Source organism: Falco peregrinus, chromosome 1 (genome assembly GCF_023634155.1).
Source record: "Falco peregrinus isolate bFalPer1 chromosome 1, bFalPer1.pri, whole genome shotgun sequence".
In the NCBI taxonomy this organism is placed as follows: Eukaryota; Metazoa; Chordata; class Aves; order Falconiformes; family Falconidae; genus Falco; species Falco peregrinus.
Genome location: NC_073721.1, coordinates 70,529,321 through 70,554,612, shown reverse-complemented (window position 1 = coordinate 70,554,612; position 25,292 = coordinate 70,529,321). Strand labels below are relative to the sequence as shown.

Genomic DNA, 25,292 nt, shown 5'->3' with positions numbered 1-25,292 from the left:
CATAGATAAGAATTCTGAAAAAATCAATGGGCTTGCAGATGAAGGAAGTGGATAAATTTTAAAAAATAAATGTTACCTTCTCTCTGTTTCTCAATATATGAACATATATTATAGATACACAAGAAATTTAAAAGCTAAAACTAGGGAACTTGTATGTCTTATCCAATCACATCTTCATGAAGTGTAATAAAAAACAAACAATTGAAGCATTACTTAAAAATTACACTTTCAGACTTCTAGCTGTGTGTATGCCCATGAACAGATTAAACTTGTGTCCTTGTGTGCCTTAGAGAAACACTTTAATGACTGTTGACCAACTGTTTTATGAAGTGTTACTTTTTAAAATATACAAGCAAGAATAATTATTTTTACTCTCAGTAGGCATCTCCTTGTTTAATCTGAAAATTTTCTGAAATACTGTAAGCAGTCTTTCTGTGTTGCTTGGGGCTGTACTGGTCTGAGTAAATATGTGTCTACTACATGATGAAATGGGGAGGGGAAGCCCAAATATTGCAATAGAGCATCTCTGTCTTCAGAGCAGCCCAGTTCAAGTGTTCAAGGATTAAACATTCCTACTAAACAGTGACTGGATCAGACTTCTCAGAAAATGTTGTTGCAGCACATTCAATTCCTTTTGTGCAAAAACAAATTGAATAGTAGTTCGATAGAACACAGAATACCCTGGGGCTGTAGGGTCTCCAACTGAGAATTCTCCCATGCTAAACAAAGAGAATCTTGATCTTAGCTTGCTCTTATCTACTAGTGATTTTCTTATATTTCTTTATTTACAACTTCTGAAAGAGGAATGCAAAGTGTTTACATCTGTGATAGTATGTAGCATATCCAGGGCATTCTTTTGAAGACAGGTTTGAAATCCCTTCCAGCTGTGGAAACCATTGAATCACTGAAACCACTTTTTGCCCTGTGCCACCAATTATACCCTCTGGTGCTTTTTGAGGATGTCAGTGAATGAGTCTCAGTTTCTTGAAAGAACTGTTTAGGAGTGTATTTACCAGAGAAAACTCTTTGACTATGGATTTGGAAAGATAAATGGTAGGTATAAAAGTTAGTTGAAGAAAAGCTTACTTCACATAGACTTGGTACAGCCAGTAGAGAGACATGTGAATTCTTGTGGCATTAAGTTAGAAGAGTTGATATAAAATTAATTGATATAAATTTCCCAGCAGTATGAAGCATTTAAGTGCTTTTTGTACTTTGGGCATTGTAACAGGATTCCTAGTGTTTCTTGGTAGCTTAAAAGGCACACTCGGTGACTGTGGTGTGACAGCGAAGTTATGTATTGATCTGATAATCTAAAATGTGTTCAGTCACTAGGCTGTGATGGTAAAAAGCCTAGGGATTTCATAAAGCTCTAAAACTTGGGAATTTGTAAATAGAACCATGTACTGTTATGGAGATCTAGCTTATAGGTAATTCTGCATCCATAAAAGTAACTTGGAGAATTATGGAACTATAAACTGCTTGTACTCCTTAATGGGTTCTAAATTAACAAAGAACAAGATCTTGGGTAATGGTGTGAAATAGCAGGATGGACAGTTTCATTCAGTGAGTAGCTGTGTGCGAAAAAGATAGCAATGTGATAGGAAGCATAATCACTGGAGTGGAGTGAGCAGGGGGTGTGTGTGTGTACATAATAAAGGTGTATTTTTTAATATTTACTTAGAATGGCTGCTGTAATTATGATGGCTCCATAATGCACAGTAGAACAAAGTAATAATGAGAAGCCTGGAGAACCTCTGCTTCCTAACACCTGTCTCCTTTTCCCTCTTCCTCTGCACCCTTAAAGACAGACTTGTAAATGGCATGATGGTTTATCTTAGCAAAGAAATGAGGAGAAATGTATGCAAGACTTATAAAATATAAATGGTAAAAGGGAAGGTATGTTAAAAGATTAAGTCCTTGCATCTTGCAGGAGTGCGTTACGCCATGAAATTAAAAAAACCAGGAATCAATTACAAATGCTAGATTTTTCTGCAGAGTATTTTACCAGTGTGTTATTGCTTGCCAGTAAGTTGTTACACCCAATTTGTGAAGACTGTTTTTAAAAACATAAATTCTGTGGGTACCAAACTCCAGAATTAAGATTTTTGATGATATAAAAAAAGATGTAAGTAACAAGAGTCTAGTAGAGATCAGGAAGGGAATAGTTTTGGGTAACTATTCCACAAATGCCTACAGTCAGATTCTTGCTGTCCCACAATGTAGTTTCAGAGTGATTTGTATTAAATGGAATACTGGACTCAATAAACAACTGATACTTTATGTTTTGATAATACTATATCAGTAAAATGGTTAACATGTTAATTTTTAGGCATCTAAGATTTGTATTCCTACTTTTGGTTTCTGTATTAGTAATTATGACTGGCTGTGTTTTGCTCTATAGTATACAAACTTGGTTTTTAATTTGTTTTTTTCCCTCCCCTTCTAAGGATTATGTACGGAAGGCCTGTACCGTGTTAGTGGGAATAAAACAGATCAAGACAACATTCAGAAACAGTTTGATCAAGGTAATGGCAGATTTTATTATTTAAAGTCAAAACAGAACTTGAATTCTCCATGGATTTATCATAGTGCAATATAAAAGGGTTGCACTTCCAAACTGACTTCCATAGCACCGAGTACTTAATGCTCTGGTAGGTTGTATTGGTATGGTCCATTGGTTATTACCAATAAAGCTATGTATAAACACAAGATGGGATAGAATCTTGTTGCAGCTGGCTTTAAGTGCTGTTAAAAATATTTTCTAGTGGTATTCTAGTTTTTAAGAGTTTAAATGGAGTCCTAGGTGCTCCTTGTGTTAATAGTTTATCAGTACCTAGGCATTAATGCATTCGCTTCCCCCTCTTACCCTCTGGTAAATGTAGTACTTCTTGATACTTGTTTTATTGAAAGCTGTCTTGAATAATATGGATTAACAATTAAATCTTGATAATAAATTTCTAATGCAGCCTTTCTCATGCTAGAATGTACTGAAATATGATTGGTAGGTTATGCTGTTTACTTTGATGTGTTAAAGGAAAGGGTTGCATTATTTTTTTCCTTCTGTTTTCTCATTTAATTTATGATCTTGGTTGATATTTCAAAATGAAAACACTTATGAATTGTTCTTGGATATTAATAATGAAGTTGAGCCTGTGAAAAATAGTAAAAACACTCTTTGGTGGTAAGAAAAATAAATGTGCTAGGTTCGAGTTTTTTATGCCTTACTATGCTGTTTCAGATAGTCTGAGATTTTCTTCAGTCACCTTATTAAAGGATGTTCCAGAGTTTCAGGTGGAGTGGACTTTTGGAAACTAAACTTATTATTTTCAAAATTTCAGTTTTTAAATATTTTAAATTTTATGTTTTTAAAATTTTAAAAACATTTCAAATATTTTACATTTTGAAGTTCTGCAGTTTGCAGTGCTTCCAATTCTAGCCTCGGTATTAAAATTATGTAGCATTAATTTATTATTATAAATTTCATCTTAAAAAAAATCTCTAGTTACAAAACATGAAGCTTCTGTTATTTGGGAATCTAGCAGTAGATTATATGGCTAAGTGTGGTCACTGTTATGTTTTGTTGTCCTTTTTTTAAAAGGCTTTATGTGGTTACATGAATTCTGCCAATCAATGTGCCCTGTACCAGGTTTTAACAAAATGTTGGGAAATATAATTTAAAACTTACTATTGGGCAAAAATGATAATCAGAAGCCAGTCAGTGACAAATAGAAAAGCATTTAAGTCTGCATGGAAAATCAGACAACTTTATTTTTCTGATCTTCTGCTGATTTCTTACACTGTCAGATTTTCTTATATTTGAATTCATGTGGGTCACAGTGATGGCACCTTATCTGTAGGTTCACCTTTTCATGCATTCTTGTAATAAACGCTTGGCAACATTTTCATATTCAGTGTTTTGAGTAAATTCTTGTTTCATTAAATACTAATGAGGAATGATAGCTCTAAGTTTTATTTACACTGCTGTTTAATTTTGTTTTACAGATCACAATATCAGTCTAGAGTCTATGGGAGTAACAGTAAATGCTGTGGCTGGGGCTCTTAAAGCTTTTTTTGCAGATCTGCCAGATCCATTAATTCCTTATTCTTTGCATCAAGAGTTGTTAGAAACATCAAGTAAGTAATAAACAAATCTTGTCTTGGCCTAGTTATGTTATATTGATTGCCCTTATTGCAATTTTTACTTCATTGTAAGTTGAAAGGACTAGCCACACCAAAATATTTTTAAAAGTGCTTAGACATGTAGGTTTTTTAAGCATTCTTTAAAATTAACAGAACTATATGATGAAATAATTTTAATACATTATTTTTTCTAAATAAGTTGTGGCTTATTATTTCTTCTTTTTGTAGAAAATTTAATAGGAGAAAACTACTTTTTTCTGTTCTGTATTAGGGCTGCATATGATGAAAGCTCTTGGAACTGTATTGCAGTTGTTAACAGGGAAAAAAATCCTTGAATTCATGAAGTCTTAGATTCAAAGTAGGCTTTAGAAATCAGACACATCTATGGAATGTTATGGTAATTCTTTTAGATTTTTCAAATTCTTTTTGAACTCCTTGTAAGATCAAATACTTAATTATGTTTGCCTTACAAATATTTTTTGGACACTTCAAAGTGAAAAGACTAAATTGTTCCCTTCTTTTAAATAGTATCTCTCTTGTATTGTCAGCAAACTGTTTTACAAAAAGTCTGCTAAACGTTTTTGTAGGATACAACTCTGACAGTATTCCTAATGCTTTTTGTTCAGAACATGGAAACCTAAGGCTTGGGCCTGGACTTGGTTAATAATCGTCCAAAAATACAAAACTTATAATAGACTATATCTGTAGATACATATTTGTAGTATTACACCTGTATTTTTCAGACAAATTGCTCGTTTAATGTTATTAGTTAGGTTTTAGTTTTTCTTAAAAGCGTATCAGTTAGATTTCAGCCAAAATGTGTAATAACTTAGAATATAAATGGACTTACTGCTTAAAATGTCATTAATACTGCATTAAATCACTATTTGTGATATATTGGAGCATATTTCATATTATTCCTACAGTAGTGCTAGGCTATATCAAATTTCGTTTTAGCAGTGCAGTCAAGTAATAGAGGTGAATTTGTATTCCTTTTTATGGTACAAATCATCATGGAATAGAAGTATATTCTGCAGAATGTATCGTTCTACAATACTTCAGTGGTATTTTCCACAAGTGTTTTAGCAGCAGCATGAGTTGTTTCGTTTTTTTTTTTTTAAAGTTGTTTTATTCTGTAGTCCTTTCTTACACGTTGCACATTTCCTCTTGGAAGCATAAATGATGTTGCTTGGGCCTGTAAAAATCCCTGTTTTTCTTTCAGTTGTGTATTTAAAATAGTTACATCAGGCTCATTCATAAGCTTATCAGTTATTTAAATGAGAAAATTACGATATTCTAAGTTCATGTGAATGTCTTCCTTCTTCCAAATCTTTATGAAACTTCAGTCTAAATAAATCTTATGTCTAAGTTTTCACATTTTGCAAGCAGAGGAAAATCTAACAAGAAATGACCCTGTCACATTGTTACTTGTCATTCTACAAGCCAACAATGAGCTAATCAAGTGATTCTTTGCTGTTAGACACAGATGAGTAATTCTGCTTAAATACAGAAAAATATTTCTTTGTTTAGATAGTTACCTCTATAATAAAAAGTTATGCTATACAATAGTATATGCAGACAGGAATTTTATCAAATATTTTCTCACTTGATATTTCTCTGTGGGTATCTTATCTGTATCATTATACCAGGAAAAAGGCTTAGCAACGCTTTATTCAGTATGTCTTGATGTGTCAGAAAATGTCACTTATTTCTATAGAAATCATGGATAAGACAGAACGGCTACACGAGTTAAAAGAAATTGTGAAGAAATTCCACCCAGTGAATTATGATGTCTTCAAATATGTAATAACGCATCTAAACAGGTTTAGTATTTTCCACTAAAATTTTGTTTGTTGTAACAAATGCAAAAAAGATTGTGTTAGTAACAATGAATTGACCACCAGAATAGAAAATGTTATGCTGTATTGCTTATCTGTTAGTGTAACTCTGGAAAACGAAACTAGGAATTAGAGATTCATTAGAAAAGGATTGTATGTTCTGTTGTCTTTTACTGATGTATAAATAGCTGGCATCATTGCTACTATAAAGTTGTAAGGGTGATTGGTGTATATAACAAAAAAGCTTGAAAAATAACTATGCATCACAGTTACAGGTCTTTTTTTTAAAAAAAAAATTCTTTTTGTTTGTTTTCAGGAAGTAGCTGTTAAATTTATAGACTAATGGAGGTTTTAGGGGATCTGAAAGTCATTTGGCCTAAACCTAACCCCCACCCCTTTAAAGCAGGGCTGGCTTCAATCAGAATCTAAAATGTAGCACCCAAACTCCCTGCTGAGTAAGTAAAATGTAGGACAAAGCTGTAAGTAACAATAAATTGGTTACACTTGCTTCCTAAATCTTGCCTCCTGCATGGAATTTTAATAGGTTTGTGTTTAGTAAATAGAAAAATAACTTTTAAAATAATCTGATACTGGTAGATATATACTGCCTCATAATCTGCTGCTTTACATGCTCAAGTGTATAATATTAAGTTATAAAAAACAGGAAGACAAAGACCACCTTCGTCATGTTACTTTTTCAACTAAAATGGGATTATTCTCTGAAATAAAGCTAAAATAACTTTTTTGTAAGAAACTTTGTTTTCCAGTATATGTCATGTAAAGATTAGCTTGTGATTTTTTTTTTTTAATCCGTTTTTAGACAGAATCACAGAATTGTTGAGTTTATGAAGAACCTCTGGAGATTGTTTAGTCAACCCCATTGCTTTGGCAGTCAACTAGAACAGATTGCTCAGGATGGTGTCCAGTTGAGTTTTCGGTATCTCCAAGGAGGGAGACTCCACAGCCTCTCTGGGCAACCTGTGCTAGTGCTCAGTCACCATTACAGTAAAAAAGTGTTTTCTTATGCTCAGGCAGAATTTCCTGTTTCTGTTAGTGCCTGTGACTTTTTGTCCTGTCACTGGACACCACTCAGAAGAGTCTCAATCCATCTTCTTTACACCCTCCTATAGGATATTTAAAACCAATTACAAGACTTCCCCATAGCTTTTCCAGGCTAAGCAGTCCCAGCTTTCTCAGCCTTTCCCCACTTGACAGATCCTTGGTCTCTTAATGATTTTTGTGTCCCTTCACCGGGTTTGCTTCTGTGCCTCCATGTGTCTGTTTTGCTGGAGAGCCCAGAGCTGGACCCCGTATTCCAGATGTGGCCTTTGCAGTGCTGAGTAGAGGGGAAGGATCACCTCCCCAACCAGCTGGCAGCACTCCTGATTGTTGGCTGCCTTTGCCGCAGGGGCCCGTTGCTGGCTCCTGTTCTGTTTCTTGCCCACCAGGATTCTCAAGTCATTGTCTGCAATGGTGCTTTCCAGCTAGACAATTTCATATATATACACCAATAACCTCTTAATGACTTTTAAGTTGTTAAATTGTTCTAGACGTGTGTGTGTGTGTGTGTGTGTTTGCGTTTTCGCAGGTATTTGTAACACTCTAATTGGGCATGTGATATGGGGGCAGAAATGAGACCTTTTAACTTCCCTGTTTAGTCAACAGAGAGAATGTAGGTACTCTCCATTGCAGTTTGGAAGGAGTCATTCACTGAATGAGAAACTTGAGAATTTAGGCACCTACTTTTACACTTCTCTATCACATATACAACTTACTAAGTGTTTATAAAAGTTATAAGTTCTCCTTTGCAGGGAAATCAATCAGTTTTTCCATTGCAGTCTTGCCAAATACAAATTGAGCCCTAAAACAGATGAACTCATATCAATGGATATAATTATTCCATGCATTTACATATTACAGAATTGCAAGATGTGCTTGTGCGTACGAAGTAAAACCAGACATCTCAAATTTGACACAGTTATTAATTACCTGAAATGTTTCAATAGTTCTTAATGGACCTGATAGAAATTTTTGTGGAAGGATGGCAGTCTCTGAATTGTCAAAAAGCTTCATCTGGTTACCTATTTCCGTAGTGCAGCTGAATGTACAGTGTGAAGTACCTGGATTGCTGCAAGTGAAAGAGCTAAATACAATTTTAAAAAATTCTGAATAGGTTCTAATTCACACCTATCTACAGACAAATGAATTGCATTAATCGCAGAACTTACTGGAGAACTGCTTTCTGGTCCACTCTCTTTTTAGTGGTGACCGATTTACATCGCAGGTTGCTAGTAAAATAATCTTAAGGCTGTCATTTTTTCTTTCATTTGCAGTGCCAAGTAGTTGTGGCCCATTCAACAAGAAAACTGCTTGAGCATAAGCAGTTGCAGAGGGTGAGGTGGGGGCGAGGGGTGGATAGAGGTGGATACAGGATCCTAAAGGAAACTTGTAACTAAATTCTTTAGAGTCTGTATTTATTTTTTAAGAGATTAATTTATGGTAAATTACTGCTAGTATATAATTAAAATGGAAATGTTCATCAATTAATTGTTAAATGCGATAAAACACACTTCTACATGATGGAAGAGTTCTCATCGCAAACTGATGTTTTAAATGCTTTGTGTGTGCATCGTATGTCGTTAGAGTAAGGATTGGGGTATTGTATAGATTATAGTGTTAGTGATTGATGCTGTTTTGCTATGTTCATGAGCATAGGACTTAGTTGTTGAAACAAAAAATACAAGTGTTATCCAGCTGAGTGCTGTTGTAATATGAGGCCAATAACCATGAGAATATAATAAATAACAACAGTGATGTGAATTTTTCTTCAGTGTGATAAGCACCTTTCAGAGGATACTAGCTAGCTAATTGTGGTTGATGAACTATGAGCAGAAGTGAGTTTGAAAGATGTTGAAACAGGACAGTGTTAGATTGACATTGGCTTTTTTGATACTGGTTGTGGTTTATTCTTTGATAATTACTCCCTTTATAAATAAGGGCCAATATGGTATAGTATGCTTCTGAAGTCTGGGAAGACAGATGTACAACTTTTAAAGTCTGATCATAGAGTGGGTTTACAGCCTGAAGTTCCTGAAGAGTTTGCAGTGGAGGAAGGTGGCAGGATCAAGAGAAACAGGCTCTTCATTTTTCCTTTTTGTGTGAACCTAAAAGAAGGTGAATGGGCATTTGCTAAGTACTTACAAGAAGATTGTGAAATAGTTTGGGAAAGTTTGGTAGGAGATGGCATACACGGTGGTAGGTTTTTATTTACCCTTAGGACAGAGGTGAGGTTTAAAGACAGGAGAGAATAAAGTTGATTGTTCGTTATGCTTAATCTAGTTGTGGGTTGCAATCAGGAAAGAGGTGCAGCGCTTTTCCGATCTCACTTTTAGCCATAGATTCCCACTACTTCATTTGTTGGATCTGATGATTATGCAGCTGCAGCATGTTCTAAAGGAAAAGAGAAATAGCGGAAAACTAATTTTCTGTAGAACATACTAGCTGATCTCAGACACCCTGTGGTCTGATGCCAGGAAGTTGGTGGAGAAGGAGGAGGGGAAGAATGAAACAGCAGCAGCAGTCTACAGCTACATCAGATTAGATTAAGAAAACAGTATGAGAGAACCGGCAAGCAGTAAGCTCATGACAAGGGTGGGGAAAAAAGATGCATGAGATGGCCAAACACATAATCAAACCTTAGATGTGCTTAAGTATGTTGGAGGGTATAAGTTTTAGCCTATGTGACTGAAGAAGCCTCTTGAAAGATTTTTAAATTCAGAGCAAAAATGTCAGGAAAAAAGCAGTCTGTAAAATAGACTATCTGGCTTTTATTTCATAAAATAGGTTTTATTATATAGCAGGTGCTATTCTTTCTCTGGTTTTATAACTTATCATGCTGTAGTTTGTTCTCTAACGGTACACCATTACAGAGTTTGAAATCATGCTCATTGTACTCATTTTAGGGAAAAGGTACAGGCAGTTCTGATTCAAAACTCTGACCGATTCATTGTCCCATCACAATGTGTCTTACACTTAAGTTTTATTTAATTCTTGGTAAGTCTCATTCATTGCTCTACCCCTAGACTATAGTCTAGGAGGAGTTTATACACAGAATTCAGTATAGGAAGGAAACCCTTTAATAAAAACACTAAGGAAAATGTAAGCTTACATTTGTATTTTTGGGTTCTTTAATCCTTAAATGAAGTTAAAATGTGATTGTTTTAGGAAGGGGCTTAGGAATATTACTGTCACTAGTATTACTGTCAATAGTATCCAAATATCCTTTGGACCAAACTTACTCAAAACAGATTGTGAGAAGCAGTGTCTGTGTACCCTTACACTACTTATTCCAAGTAATGCGCATGCTAAAATGTAAGCCTACGCTTTATAGTTTTCGCTATACATGCATTGTAAATGAGTGAAAATATTTTGTTACAGCATTAGTTCTAGTGTTTACTATAGTTTTCACAGCTTTTGAATCTATGGACTACAGCCAGCTGTCAGAAATTCTTGCAGTTTGCTCTTGTTAATCATCAAAACTGTAACAGACAAATTGCTGAAGTTTTATTTTCTGTCTGTTTCTGCAGGACAACTGTAGCTCAGTTAGCTTTGTGCTGTCTCCTGTAATACAGGGATTACATGTTCCCCGCTGAATGAATTTCTTAGGTGTTTGTCAGATTTATTAACACACACTTTTTTATGTATCTCTCTCGCTAATTACTTCTAGATAAAATTGTGATGTTACTTTAGAATGCAGAGTATTTTTAGACAACAAAATATCCTGTCTCTTACTAGACTATTACTATGAAAAGGACTGCATTTTTTCCGAGGCGGCATTTAGTTGTAGATGGTAAATTTGGTAACAGGATGGTTTGGTTTTTTTGGTTATTTTTTCTTGTAATAGTATTGTAATAATGAATTTAGATCATAAGTGAAGAATCTGTTTCAGCCCTTGCTTAAAAGCAGGAAACTTCTAGAAAGAAAAACCCAGTTGGAAGTCTTTGTGTTATACGCTGAAAAATAAACCAATATTTGTGTGTGTTGATACTAGTGAAATTTCCACTGGTGGTATTCTTTACAGCTTGGCCAAATTCTGTTGCTGGCCAGTATGAAAAAACCTGCAGTGGTGTGCTTTAGTCAACACTTGATTTGTTTGTTGGTTTTTTGTTTTGTTTTGTGGGTTTTTTTTAACATGTGATCTAATGTGATGCCTTTTTCCTTTGAGTGCCATAGATGTTGGTTAATATCTGACTGTCCTCAGTAAGAGGTGATTTCTGTCACTTTTGTTCTAGACATTTTAATGGACAAAAATCTTAATTTTATGAACTCCTGTAGCTGGTTGAGAAATTGAAAGTTTGTTTATAATTGTCACATCAGAATGTTGGTGGAATGTTGAACTTCTTTCTTAATTAAAAGCTTAATCGTGTTGATAATTGTTAGCTATTCAAATCTGGAAAAGTCATGGTTTCTAAATTTTCTTCTGCATAATCACTTTTAAAAAACAAGAATGATTGTTTAAATAGATAGCTGGAGGAAAGCAACAATAACCTTGAGAATGTTTAATAATACTGCTTACAGTTAGAGAGCTATGAAACTATTTGTAACTGATTGCATACTGGTTTGAATTCAATTTGTGCATGTTCTCATTTCAGGGTTAGTCAGCAATATAAAACCAACTATATGACGGCTGATAACTTGTCCATTTGTTTCTGGCCTACTTTGATGAGACCTGATTTTGAAAACAGAGAGTTTCTTTCTACCACCAAAATCCACCAGTCGGTTATAGAGACCTTCATTCAACAGTGTCAGTTTTTCTTTTACAATGGAGAGATTGTAGAAGCACCTAATCCCGTGGCGTGTCAGCCACCGCCTTCCAACGCAGTACAGATGGTGGAACCAATGGTACCTCTGCAGTTACCACCACCGCTGCAGCCTCAGCTGATACAGTCGCAATTACCAGCAGACCCTCTTGGCATTATATAGACAGAAGATGATTGCAGGCAGCCTGGCACTGGACAGTAAAGACAAGCTATAGACATGCATGTTTCAGGATACAGTAATGTATTTCATATTTATGAAAACTAATTCCCATCCAGCTGATTGGACATCTTTTTGTTATATCCCGTACTGTGTTCCTCATTTGTACACACTGCAGATAAAAACTATGTGATAAGCATGACTGGAGAGGTTTAATTTTTAAAAGCAAAAATAGCTATAAAGTACAAAGCTGCTGCTGCATGATACCTTATTGCAATCACTATATCATTCCTGTGACGGTTTGTCACAATATATTGTGAATAAAATTTTTCTATACAAATTTAATGATTTAAAAAAAAAACATTTATGAAACATTCAATGCTTACAGCCTGCTTTATGGCTGTTTTTGTTATTTAACATGCTATTTTTGGCAATTTTATTCGCATTCGAGCATTCTGTGTAAACAACTAAAGCCCAGCTATAGTTTATTTTGTAATCTCCTGGCTACTTATGTGACGGTATGCTTAGGATGGTTTATGGAAGAATGCAAAATGCACTGTTGAGAATTTTACAATCCCTAACCATCCATCTTTACTTGTAAGTAAACCTGTGGACAGTTCGTTAAGGGTGGGTGAAGTTGCTTATTATTTTTTACAGCACAATACCAAGGACATGCTTGTTGTAAAAGTGAGTTTCAAATACTGTACAAAAATTTTGATGTTGCCTACTTATTTCTTTATGTTCCATTACTGAACTAAACATTTTGTAAAACTGTTAATTCTGTAAACAGCTGCATGTTTAAAAGATCATTGATGGTCTTGTAAACTTAATCTAATATATTTTAGATATTTTAATTTTTCCCACTTGGGAATACATGTAGTGTTTAGAAAATAGTTCATGACATTTTCATATAAGGTTATATAACTTTTCATACATAAACATGAATTTTGTTGTAGTAAAATTCTCTAAACCAAACAATGTTTTAATCTAGGACTTCAATTAATCTATTCTTTAAATCTATTTTTATGTGACCCTTTAAAGATATACAAAAATGCATTGCTAATACATAGCAATAAATACTTTGGGTACTGACAATTAACCTCTTTGGAGTGTGTATATATAAAATCACATAAACTTGTAATCATATTTTTTTCCTGTGGTATGTTGTGCTAAAAATTCAAATGACTGAATTTTTTTCTTTCTTCTCCCTCCTTCCCCCCCCCCCCCCCCCCCCATTTTTAAATTATCTCTCTTTTTTTTTTTCCCCCATTTATTTTACTTTTACGTTGGTACCAATTTTGCTGTAAAAGAATGCTGCTTAATTTAAACAAATCTTTTGGTTAAATATTTTGTTAGTGGTAAAAAATTTAGAAGGTTACAAATTGTAGCAAAGGGGAGACCATAGATAAACACTACCTGTGAGACTTTTCATAGCAGCTTTTTTTCTTTCATGCTCAAAGTACACCTTTTTAGGTCTGCAAAGAAGACAACAGTTTTGGCTCATTCAGCCGCTAGAATGTTTTGTGTAGTTTAAAAAAAAAAAAAAAAAAAAAAGCTTTATGATGGTCACTGTTGTAATCTTCACTTATAACAAGATTTAAGATCGCCTTGTATGTATTATAGTAAATAGATGATTTTGAGAATTAAGGCTTTTAAGAGTTTGATTTGCTCCATTTTCCCAAAATAAAAATTGCCTTTCCCACTTAATGTCCTAGGTATTGTACTTCTAATTATGACTTGGATTATCGTTCTAGATTACTATGATACCATAAACCTGGCTGCTGTTTGAAGTACATGTATATTATAAATTATCTTGATATTGTGTTATATTCTTGCAAGTAATTATCTTTTCTAAGAAAACAAACAAAAAAGAAAAGTCAACCCTATTCCTATTGCAAAGCACACAGGAATTAATAGTACAATAAAGTCTGTCCTGTACATTGTAGCATTCTTAACTTGTTCTACTTTACCTGTTGTCTATATAGCTTTTATTTATAGTTGTCAGTCTAATCTTGGCATGTTTAGCAAAGAAAATGAAACTTCAAGAGTTTTATAAACTATTTCTAGGTTGCTAAAGAATTTATTTTTCTACTGTATATGGTATAGACGAAGCATCACCTGTACAGGAAACAAGTCTATTTCTCATAGAAGTAAGCTTAAAAATAAATGCCAGTCATATCCATATTTAAAAGTTCTATCTATAAAGTATCTCCAGTCTTTGTAATGTGAATTGCATTTTAAACTTTCTATGAATTCCAAGTTGTTTGCCATAATATTTAACTAATCTTTGAATACTAATTTTTCAAATAATTTACATTCCGTTTCATGTTGGACTTGTGATCAGCAGTATTTGTGGTGTCATTTATTTCTTGTGTATAATGTTACAGCTAAATCACTTCATGGTTTTTTGAAAATCTCAATGCTTACGTTTGGCCAAATGTGAAAGTGTTATTACATTTACTGGATAAAACAAAAAGAAATAATACAAAAACATGGCATGTGGCGCTTGATTGTCACATGGAAGAGTCCCTGCATACTGTTAGCATTATAGAAGTGTTATATGCAGGAATGTGGATATGTGTGTATGTATAATATATACACGTTGATATTTTTTATGTGTTTGTGTGTTTATGTACACAAGCACATGTGCACAGACTTGCATGCACATACACCCACATAGGTAAAGTTTTTAAAAGACTAGGAAATTATACCATCGTTATTAAAGAGTTATAATAGAGCTTTCTCTATTATTATTTTTATTAGTGCTATAAAATGAGGAAGCATGTCATTATATACGAATTCCTCATACTTTGGCTCAATGTAGTCCCTTCTAGTTTTAATGAAAATCCAAACAATAATAACTATATTTTTTAATGTGAGCATTTTTACAGTAATATCTATCTTGATAAAGATACAAATGTATATTATTTTTGGTTGAGCATCTCAGTGACACTTTATGGAGTAGTTTGTCTTTTTTATGTATTATTGGTATAGACATACTGCAGTGTATTGTCTTTCAGTGTTTTCGCAATTTTAAAATCCCAGCCCTGAGTTACAAAAGTGCCATTTTAAGTAATGCTTAACAGGTTATTTCAAAATTCCTTACCCTCGATGATCTTGTGGGATTTTAACATATATAGTGTAAATAGATTACGGATGTCAACTTAAGTGAAAAGACACTTTTTTTGTTGCTGTATGTTTTCTCCATTATTTTAATCCTGGTTGCTAGGAAATTATAGATATGTTTATTTTTAGTTGCTGGAGTTTAGCTTCCAATATTTATGATAAATATAGAAAAAACCTATCAATTGGAAATGAAAAAAATTGGCCTTAGCTTACACGCTTATTTCAGGTTTTTTCAGTAACTGTGATGCTGTTTGTCAACTGAAAAAATTACACATCTATAAAAATTTTAAAGTCAAAATTTTGTTCTTTGTTTATAATGTAATCTTTTGTTGCTACGTCAGCAGAATACTGCAGTGAATTAAATATCAGTGAAGCTTATTCTGTATAAAAGATTCAACGAATAAAATACTAAGATGCTTACTGTGTATAATGTTCAGTTTAGTTGCCTGCTAAAGTTTTAAAGGCAAAAGCACCCTGTCTTTAACATACACAGAGATGAAATTTAGTAGTAAATCTTGCTAAACTGAGTGCACTAAGTGTTTAAGCAATTCTCAGGGTGGGGAGGGTGTCTCTTATGGGTCTCTTAAAATTATTTTTCCTACAGAATTTTTAATCCTGAAGTAAATACTGAGGCTTTTCAGGTCAGCTTTACATTTTCAGAGTTGTATGTCATTGGTCAAAATTCTACGAACTATATGGGATAAATCCAACTCTGATGATACTATTGCTTTGAGTTCTTGTGCACGCAACATCTATGCTTGTTTTTTTTCAAAGCATCTTCAGTCACATGGCTGATGCAGAAATAACTGCAAAAACTTCCTGACAACCTTCAAATCTGAACACGGTTCAGGTTTTATTATATATCTTAACGCTTTCAGGTACTGGAGCATTTTAATCTCAGATAGGATATAGGATGCCTTTTACCTATAACTTACTCAGTGTGCAAATCTGTTTTTTAGACTTCTGTTATCAGAAGCTGTCTGTGCTGAATCTGAGGCACAGTGTATTGTGTTCGGGCTCTGAACAGACCGCAGGTTTCTGATGAATAGCTGTCCTAGGGAACCAAAGTGTGACATTAGTGTTCACTTGTGTCAAATTCCATCCTTCAGCTAATTCATGGTTTCCATGGAATCAGAAGGAATGAATTTAATCTGTCATCGTGGCTAGTGAAAGCAAAGACTTCCTTCCTTTTCCTATTGACAAGTTCTTTCCCAAGTGTGTAGATGGTGCATGTTACGGCTGTTGCCCATATGTTTCTCATCTTCCTTATAAAATACAATGCATGTGTGTTTAGACCTGGTATTTTTGTTGCTGAATTGAGTGTCATGGGTGCCTAGCCAACATTCTGGTGCTTTTATATTACAGAATAGGGTTTAGTATGCCTGATTACATTAATAATAATTTGTCCGTTACTGTTTTTTTTATTTGGTGTGACTTATGAAATATGGAGAATTAAATAATTTCACTGAATGCCTACAGTGCGGTAACTGTGTTTTTTTCAGACTTAGAGTGTGGTGATAATGAAAGGCCATCGTTGCTTCTACTTATGAGCTGTTTAAGCTAAGCTGGGAAGGGGATCTCATGGTGGCCCTTCCAGCCATGACTGCTTATCAGTGCTTCAGGGGTAGATACCCTGCCTTGAAGAGTACCTCTGGCTGCTTAGGTGGCTGACTGATAGTAGTATAGCTGTACTTTATTGTACATATTATAAGTAGTGTAGCTGTAGCTTGTATTTTCCCCAGAATTACAGTATCACAGTCTATCTGTTCTTACAGATTTTTTCTGCTTCATAACTGATGAAGTGAAGGGGAGGCAAAGTAGTTCTCACCTGTTCCTGCAGCGCTCTCAGCTTTGCCATTGATGAGAATTGTCAGGGACTCTGCAATAGCTTTTGCAGGATTTTACTGAATTACAAGTAGAAAATGTCCAGAGTGGTAAGTTATGAGTTGAAGTTCTTTGGTTAACTGATGCTGAGTGCGATGAACTGGTGAAGCATCTGGGAAAAAACCAAGCTGCGCTATTGAATTACGGGCTAAGTCTCCCTTGGAAGGTTCCCCCCTCGGTACTTGGCCGTGTGACCTCAGTTTCTACCGTGACTGCCCTTACTTGGCCACGTTGACCCCATGCACGTTGGGAATGAGGAAGAGATCAAGAAACCTACCTCAAAAAAATCATGTACTTTAAACAGCCGCCTCTTAAAACACTGAGATGAAATTATTAAATGTAGAATGTAGGAAAAAAATACGGAGAATGAAATGTCCATGGTTCATTACTGAAATATGTATGTATACACACATACGCTTTTGGAATTTAGTAAAGAAGTAATGTTGGTGGCCAGCCTGCTACAGATAAACATTGCTTACAATTCAGATGTTAAGTTTTGAAAACAGAATGTAAACATGTCACTAATTTTGATATCCTATCTGTGAGTTGTCTAGCTCTTCACGTTGATTTGATTTTGTTATCCTGTGTGGTCACACAGACGAGCCTGATTTTGTGTCCTTTGGTTAACTGTATCGGAGTTGCAAAGTTTCTTTATCTCTTCACAGATGGCTGCCGTCTATTCTTTCTTCTCTTAGTACGTCTCTTTGACTTGATCAGTTTTAAAGTCAAAACTTAAAATTTATAGTGTGATCATACTACTTGTAAAACATACTGGGTCCTGCATAAAGTTCATAAAAGTCTGTCAATACTTTCTTGTCCCCTTGTGTCTGCACTTGTCTGTGTGCACTCGTTTGCTGTTTTGGGTATGCAGGACCTGGGGCAATGTGGCACTTGTCCATGTCTGGAGATTCTGGTCGCTTGGAGGTAGATATTGGGGTGATCCTTTTCTGTATCCTAGCCTGCTTATCGTGAGAGTGCTGGAAAGAGCAGCTAGGAAACTTTAAAAATGGCAAAGGGTAAATACTACGTGTGGTCTGTGCGTCGGTGAGCTGAAGATGCTTGCCTCAACTCTTCATGCCTGTGCGAGAGGTTTGTGTGTAGGGAGCTTTCAAGCTGTCCACTGATGGTGTAAAGGGAGGAGGAGATGGGAAAGCGCTTCCCTGTACCCTTCTCTCTAACCTCAAGGGCCAGTGTTGTTCCTGCAGAGTTTGGGGCACCAAGTCCTCTGCCCAGTGTGGAGTTTTGGCCCCCCAAGAAGAGGGTCATGGAATAGCATGTGGCCTTCAACCAAAACTGGTGCAGCAAAAAAATGGTGACACACTTACCAACCTTGACTTGTTCCTCAGCATCCCTGTTCCTTGAAACATGCTGCCCTACGGGTCTTTTGTTGCTGTTTTTTAGTATCAAACAGTGTTGAGTGGTATTACCACCAAGATCTGCAGTTCTAAGTCAGCTCCTTGTAGCTGGCCAGACTGACTTACCAGGATACAAAGCTGCTTTGACCTGAAATGCTTCTGGGGAAGTAGAAATCAAACTCTGTTCTCCTGGAGCTTGTACATGGTGCCATCAAGCATTATTTTATTTTCTCCATTCTTTTCAAAGAAGGTAGTTTCTAAGACAAATGAGAGGGCTGAGCTATTACCTGACAGAGGTGTATGTTTGTAGCGTGATAGCGACACCAGAAAGTAAATGTCCAGCTCATTCAGTGAAGACATGGAAGTAGCGTATGAAGATGTGAACCTTGCTGCAGTGGTGTGGAGGACTGTCCGTGGCAGAGTTAAGTGAATTGTGGAGAAAATTATCCTGGCTGCAGTTCCTCTTGGAAGGTAACAATACTATTTTATTCCTTTCCTTCCCTTCCCCAGAAGGGAGGCGAACTGGTGTGCATGTAATTTGACTGTCAAAGCTGAGCTCCTACCCAATGGGGAAGTGAGCAAACAACTTGGCACCGGGAACACCCTAGAAGACTCTGCAAACATCTATGTCCCATCCTGGTATCCAAAGTATCAGGAGGAGCTGGATGCTTCTGTTTTCCTCCAAAACCGTGTGCTGCTCAGCTGAGGGGCAGGGTCTCACGGCTCTCTTTGGATTTTGACCACTGCCCCACAGCCAGTATTCTACTTAAAAATATTGGCCATAACAATTGTGGTTTTAAGCTACTGATCTATATGTAGGTTGAGTCAGATTTCCTGAAATGGTACCATCATCCTCCTCCCCTCCATTTTTTTTTTTTTTCTTTTTTCTTCATGTTTTTTCTCCCCCCCTTTACACCCCCTGGCAACAGCTGAGCTGCTCAGCTAGAATTCCCTCAATATGGAGCAGGGGTTCTGCTGCAGGCCATTCTCATTTGGGAGTACTTGGCTTTACGTCTCACCTCTTCTCCTTTGTTCTACAAGAATGTATGTTAACTTCTGGACTTGCTACAAAACCAATTTTTTTTCCCCTCCCTAAACCTGCTGAGGACGAGTGGGCTGAAGTGAATGTCTCCAGGCATTTATTTATCTTTATGCACCAATTTATGGGACAGGTGCTCAGAGCTCTAGGATGGCAAAATTTCTTCAGAAATGTAAAGAAAAAAACACCTTACAACTTCTGTGAGCCTCCTTCCTTCTGATGTACTAGTTAAGGAAGCCTACAGCTGTTCTTGTGCTAACAGTAAAAAGTATGTTTTGAGCTCATGTAAACGTTAAATGTCTCTATATTCAGAATTGTGCTGCAAAAAAAAAATAAAAAATTAATTGCCACCTTGGCAGATAAACATTGCAAGTACAGGTGAAGAACCACCAGAAAAAGTGCTAAATGTAAGCAAATAGGATGTGTGACTAGTTTAGCTCATCGGTAGGATGCTAAGATAGAGTGGGAATGTTTAGAACTTAGAAGTTTTTAACTGAATTGAAGGAAAACTTACGCTGGGTGTTTTTTCCCTTCTAGTGTTTTCAGTGGCTTCTGTTGCATCTTTATACACGAGGACATGTTCCAGCAGGCTCCATCCCCAGTGCCGCAATGCTCTGGACAGCTATCTAGTTGTGTGCTTGATGGGGAGACTTGAGGAGGTGCTGGAGACAGTTTGCACCAGCCTTTCCCCTTTCAACATAAGAACCGAGTGCTGTAAAACCAATGCCTGCTTACAGGGAGCCTTTTCTAGTTTCATGTAGGGTAAGAGTTTCCCACCCTGGCAAAGTTCTCAGGGGTATACATGGTACATATATATATGTATGTATAGATATACAAAACCACAAGCTCAACAGTTTTTGTAGGGTTTTGGGGGGTTCATTGATGGGGTGTTTTTTTCTTTTTTTATAAAAAGGAGGGCAAAAAAATGTTAATAAGCATTTTATTGTTGAATGGGAAACATTTTGGGGGTGGTGGTGGGGTGGAATTTACTCTTCAAAGAAAGTATTAGGATTAGCTAAGTAACACTGTGGAAATACCATTGAAGAAAATAAGTTTTTGTTTTTAGTTTTCCTAGTGGCATCACATTTTTCTGACTAGCAAGCAGATTCTTTCTTACAGCTTTGTATAAGTATATTTTATTTGCAGGTATATTAATGCCATTTTTAAACTACTGCAATTGCAGTCATTAGTTTCAAAAGAAACTAATGTGTGGAGGTACCTGCCTATAGACAGCCCTGGATTATTCCGTCTTCTGACGGTGAGTAAAAGGGATTCAGATTTCTTACGATATAAAAAGGAGACAGCTGATGTTCTTCCTTACTGAAGAAAAACTAGGGTATTCTTTTTTTTTGCCTGGACTGGTGGAAGTTTTTTTCTACTGCAACATCTGGAGCACCCATGTGCAAAGGGAAGAGAAGCCGGTTCTGTATATATGTAACTTTCTAAAGAGTGAAGCAATGGGTAAAGCAGATAAAATCATGTCTTCATTTTTCCTTCCTGGAAATTTGACTACAAGAATGACTCTTATATAGCCTGTTCTATAGTCTTGTGCCGTAATTTGGCCAAGTATAAATGCTAGACTTATATTTTCTACCCTGTCTCTCAAAACTCCGTAGCAGACCCATATTCCTACATTCGTTATATTCTCATTTCTGCCCTGTACCCAGTTTCTTTTAAAAAAGAGTAGTTGTTTACACATGTACAAAACCATATTAACTCAAAGGCAACATTAGCTCAATTTAGAAGTTTTAGTGAATGTTGTCAGAAAACAGTCTTTGGTTGGAGTCTATCTGATAAAGTTAGATCGAGTCCTGTGTTAATAAAGTGCTTCTTCACCTAAAAGTGAAGTAGAAATTAACTTGAGGTGGAAATGTTGTGCTGCCTGCTTCAGTGAAGGTTCAGTTAGCAAGGAAGGAATTGCAGTTTTCATTTACATGTGAAGTCCCCAGCAGGCAGATTCTACTTGATTGGTGGAAGTCTCTCACATATGTGCATGTACATGCGGAGAGTTATGAGCATGGCTCTCGGGCACTGCTGTTTACTTGTTAAACTATTATTACTATGTCCCCAAATGTCTCAGATTCAGCTACATATGGCATAACCTGTTGAGTTTTCCACCTTGTATTGGAAACTAAACCTAAATTTGCTCTAAGTGTGTGAATTTTTGGTCTATGTCTGCTTCCTGAGGAGCACCCATGCTTTATCCCTGTATTTGGTATATAAGAAGCAGAGGAGAAATTGAAGGTGAGTGATTTTTACCTCTGTGGATTTCAGAACAATCTGGGAGTTTCTGTATTGGGAATTGGCCCCTGTTCTGCGTCTGTGGAAGAGCTCCAGCTGCAGCATTCCTGCAGGTGTGCTGTGGGTAGCTGGTCCCTTGTGCCTTGTTTCTCGGCAGGGTAGAGGCTCAAAGGTTGGCCTTTCATCACCAGGTGTGTCTTTGAAAACCTGTGGTATGTGACTGTGTACTGCCCTCTTTAAATACTGCTGAGAGAGAGTTTAGAAAATTATCCTCGTTTCACATCAGAAATGTCAGTATTTGTCCTTTTCCTCAAAAGGCTTAAAGGAACGCACTTCTGTTTCTGAACTGCACGCTTTCCCTGATCCTTCTGATTAATTGATGTAGGAGATAAAGAATTGTGTAAACAAGCTTTCAGAATAACTGAATGGCAAAATGGAAGAAAGAAGTTCAAATACATGCATGAGATCTTCACGTGCACCTACTCACTGAGCAGAAAATAATTCTGCCACCCCACCCACCCAGTTCTTTATTTATTATTATTATTTTTTCTGATCCTGTGGAAATGCTTTCACTTTTTTCCTTATGTAACACCCTACTTTCTTTCTCTCTTCCCTTGCTAGGTGATAGACCTTTATGGCCATATAGTGTTTTCTGTGAACAAGATGCTGGAAGTTGTGGAGACTGCACAGGTTGTTTAAGAAATGTAGGGTCAGGGCCAGGGGATGGGGGGAGCGTGCGGGGGGAGAGTTATAGAATATTGATGAGAATAATAAAGAAAAGGCCTCAAAATAGTGAACAAAATATGGAAATGGATAAGAACTAGAGTTAAGGCAAAGGTCTTTAAAGGGGGAAGAATTTAGCTTGTAAAGAAGGTGAAGATGCGCTACAAGATGGAGAAATAAGCTACTTCATAGACAGGGGAACGGCTGCATGTATTAACATAAAGGCTCTAGCTCAAGGTGAGCAAGTGGTGTTTTTTTTTTTTAACTAATCTGTATTTAAATTGTGCTGGTTTAATAAGTACAAATGCTCATTAGGTTTTAAAACTTACGCAAGTATTGAGACACAACAACTCTTGACTCACAAGAGATATATTATAAAACCAAGTATCTTTGAGTATACAAATATAGGTCTTAATCATTCTTGTATCTCTGATGAAATTAATCTATGCTTTTCTTCTAAACCTGTGAAATAATTCCACAGCTTTCTCCATGTCTTATTTCAGTGATTCAGTATCCTTATGGGAAGAAAGATTCTCTTGCTAGCCAAACTAAATCTTCTTTACTGCAAGATAAACTGACTTCTTCTAGTTCTATTGCAAGTGCACGTGGTGAATATTTATCACTGTCACCTTTATGGTGATCTTTAGATGCTGGAAGGCTGCTATGTCCCATTCCTCTCTCACTGCTTTCCACAGCTGTCTTTGTCAAAGTAACACATTCCTTTAAGCTTTTTTACAGTTTGTGATTATAAACCTTGTAGTATTTTTGTTGCCTTTCTTTTAAGTACATTGGTCGTCCAACTGGGCACAGTCCTGACCACTGCAATAAATTACACCACTGTAATATCTCTTCTATCTTGTAAATGTAAGGCTGATAAGCCTCTAAGCCAATATACTGTAAGCCCTGAATTTTGTTATCAGTGTGTGCCTTCAAAATGGTAACAAACAGGGGGACTTGGTTTTAGCTGAAGCTTACGAGATGCAGGTTCTTCTATTGCACTGTTCAGTGTGTGTTTCTGTCCACTCGATGCACTGTGGTGTGAGCTGTTGGGTTACGGGCATCTCCTCAATAAGCATGTGAGTGATGGGGAGAAGATGCGAGGTGAGGCGTTCTGCAGTTCTGCCTTTCAAAGTCGAGAGGCGAGTGGTTTTATTATTAGTTGCTCCTGAAATACTAGCTATTAAATCGTGCTACAGCGCTGTGATCCAATGCTGTCATTGAGAAGGATCATAGAGAAAACACAAAAGACACGGTGAGCCTTGGATAAAAGCAGAGGCAGCATTCAAAATGGTTACTGAATTGAGTGGTGAGGAATAGGAGATGTGTCTTCTTAAAGCATGTATAGTTAATGCAGATGTGCTGTTTTCTTCAATTACCATGGCTGGTTGTTTCATAAAAATATTAGAATTGCTTTGTTCAGTGAGGATTCTAGAATTACCATTTGTTCTTTAGTGAATGCTTCTAACATTCAAGAGAGAAATACAGTTAGGTGATGCAAGTTGGATTCTTCACCTCTGAATTACTTCAATGTATCCAAACTGTTAAGATATTTCCCACTTTTCAGAGTACCTAATTAACATTTAATAACTCCTTATTCTAAAATTGAAAGGAATGAGGATTTCTCTTGCAGCATTTTTAGCTTTGTCTGCAAAGATGTATGTGATGTTGTATAAAAAAATACAAATATCTTTGGCACTGAATCCCATAATAAAGATCTCATTTAGTACACGTTAATTTAAGATTTAATGTCATGTTTTCATAAGGTTTGTTGACTTAAATTTATGGCTTCCTTGATCAGTTCCAGGGCTAGATAAAAGCAACAAAAAGCCCAACAAAAAACATAAACCCAAACCTTAAATTTGTGACGTAAATACCACTGTCTGAAGGCCAGTGTCTGATTTGGCTTTTAAAACACATAGCTGTCCTCTCATTCTTCTCACTTTCTTTACACTCATAGGAAGGTAAATCCATAGTGCTGCAGTGTGACTTCTTATTACAATAGAGGCCATTAATCAAGTTACGCTGGTTTTGGAGTGTGGTATCAATATCACTCCCTTCAGCCTTTAGTGTTGACAATGCATTCTAAAATATTGAAGCAGCAGTTTCTTAAATGACAAAGCAAACAACTTATGGTACACCTGTAAAAGGTAATAACATGAAAGGATTGCTTTAAGAAAAATATCCTATTAGGAAGCGTATTCCTGTAATGCTAACATATTTATAGATACAAGTATGCACACCTGACACGATATAGAATGCACTGTATATTATTTCAGAAATGCAATCCATTGTGGTGTGAATGTGAGGTTTTATTGACAAAAGCGTGGGATAACCTAGGATAAATTGATTGCAAAGCCACTGCAGCAAGCACTAGTACGTACACAATAAAGAATATATAAATCGATTTTATTTTTCGCCATCTAGCACGTTCGTGTACTGTTGAGATACTAACATAAGATGAGTTTGTCTTCTTTCTACCCCAAGTATGTTATCAGTATTCAACTGGAACTTTATTAAGGTGTGTCTGGGAACCAAGAGGGGGTTTACTAGGGTACTGATCACCTTATCAAAGATCACGTGTCTTTGAGTCTGGAGCTTAAGGGGAAGGTCACCAGTGCACTCAGGCTATTTGCTTACATTGCGCTGTTTGAATAGACTCAAAAATAATATATATAACAGTGGCACATGAATTATTCTGGCTAGCAAAGGCCTTGCTGTGAACATGGTTTAGGTAAGCTTCCTTCATCACCATTTCAGTGTTTTGGGCGATCTGATGACTAGCTAGCTGGACATAGTAGAATTCATTTGGCCTGCAAGTGGTTATTTTATTCTGAGCAGCGGCCCACGGCTGGGCCTCAGCAGCAAAGTTGTCTTGGGTTGGCATGTGTTGATGTGCTCTGTGTAAGACTTGCTACGGTGCCACGTGTGCTGGGGTTTCCAGCCATAGACCCGGTACTGCCTATGAAC

General features: G+C 36.2%; 1 protein-coding gene across 2 annotated transcripts in view; it reads left to right on the top strand.

Moving 5' to 3' along the window:
• ARHGAP5 (Rho GTPase activating protein 5) overlaps window positions 1-17,775 on the top strand; it is a 55,897-nt gene extending 38,122 nt beyond the window's left edge. Inside the window, exons 5-8 of one of the 2 annotated variants that reach the window (XM_055797716.1) lie at window positions 2,451-2,528; window positions 4,006-4,137; window positions 5,861-5,966; window positions 11,633-17,775. In XM_055797716.1, the coding sequence (XP_055653691.1) occupies window positions 2,451-2,528; window positions 4,006-4,137; window positions 5,861-5,966; window positions 11,633-11,963 (647 nt within the window). In that variant the 3' untranslated portion in view covers window positions 11,964-17,775. Of the gene's footprint in view, window positions 1-2,450; window positions 2,529-4,005; window positions 4,138-5,860; window positions 5,967-11,632 lie in introns of those variants that run through there. The other variant, XM_055797724.1, reaches the window with a different exon arrangement.
• Window positions 17,776-25,292: the final 7,517 nt, after the last annotated feature.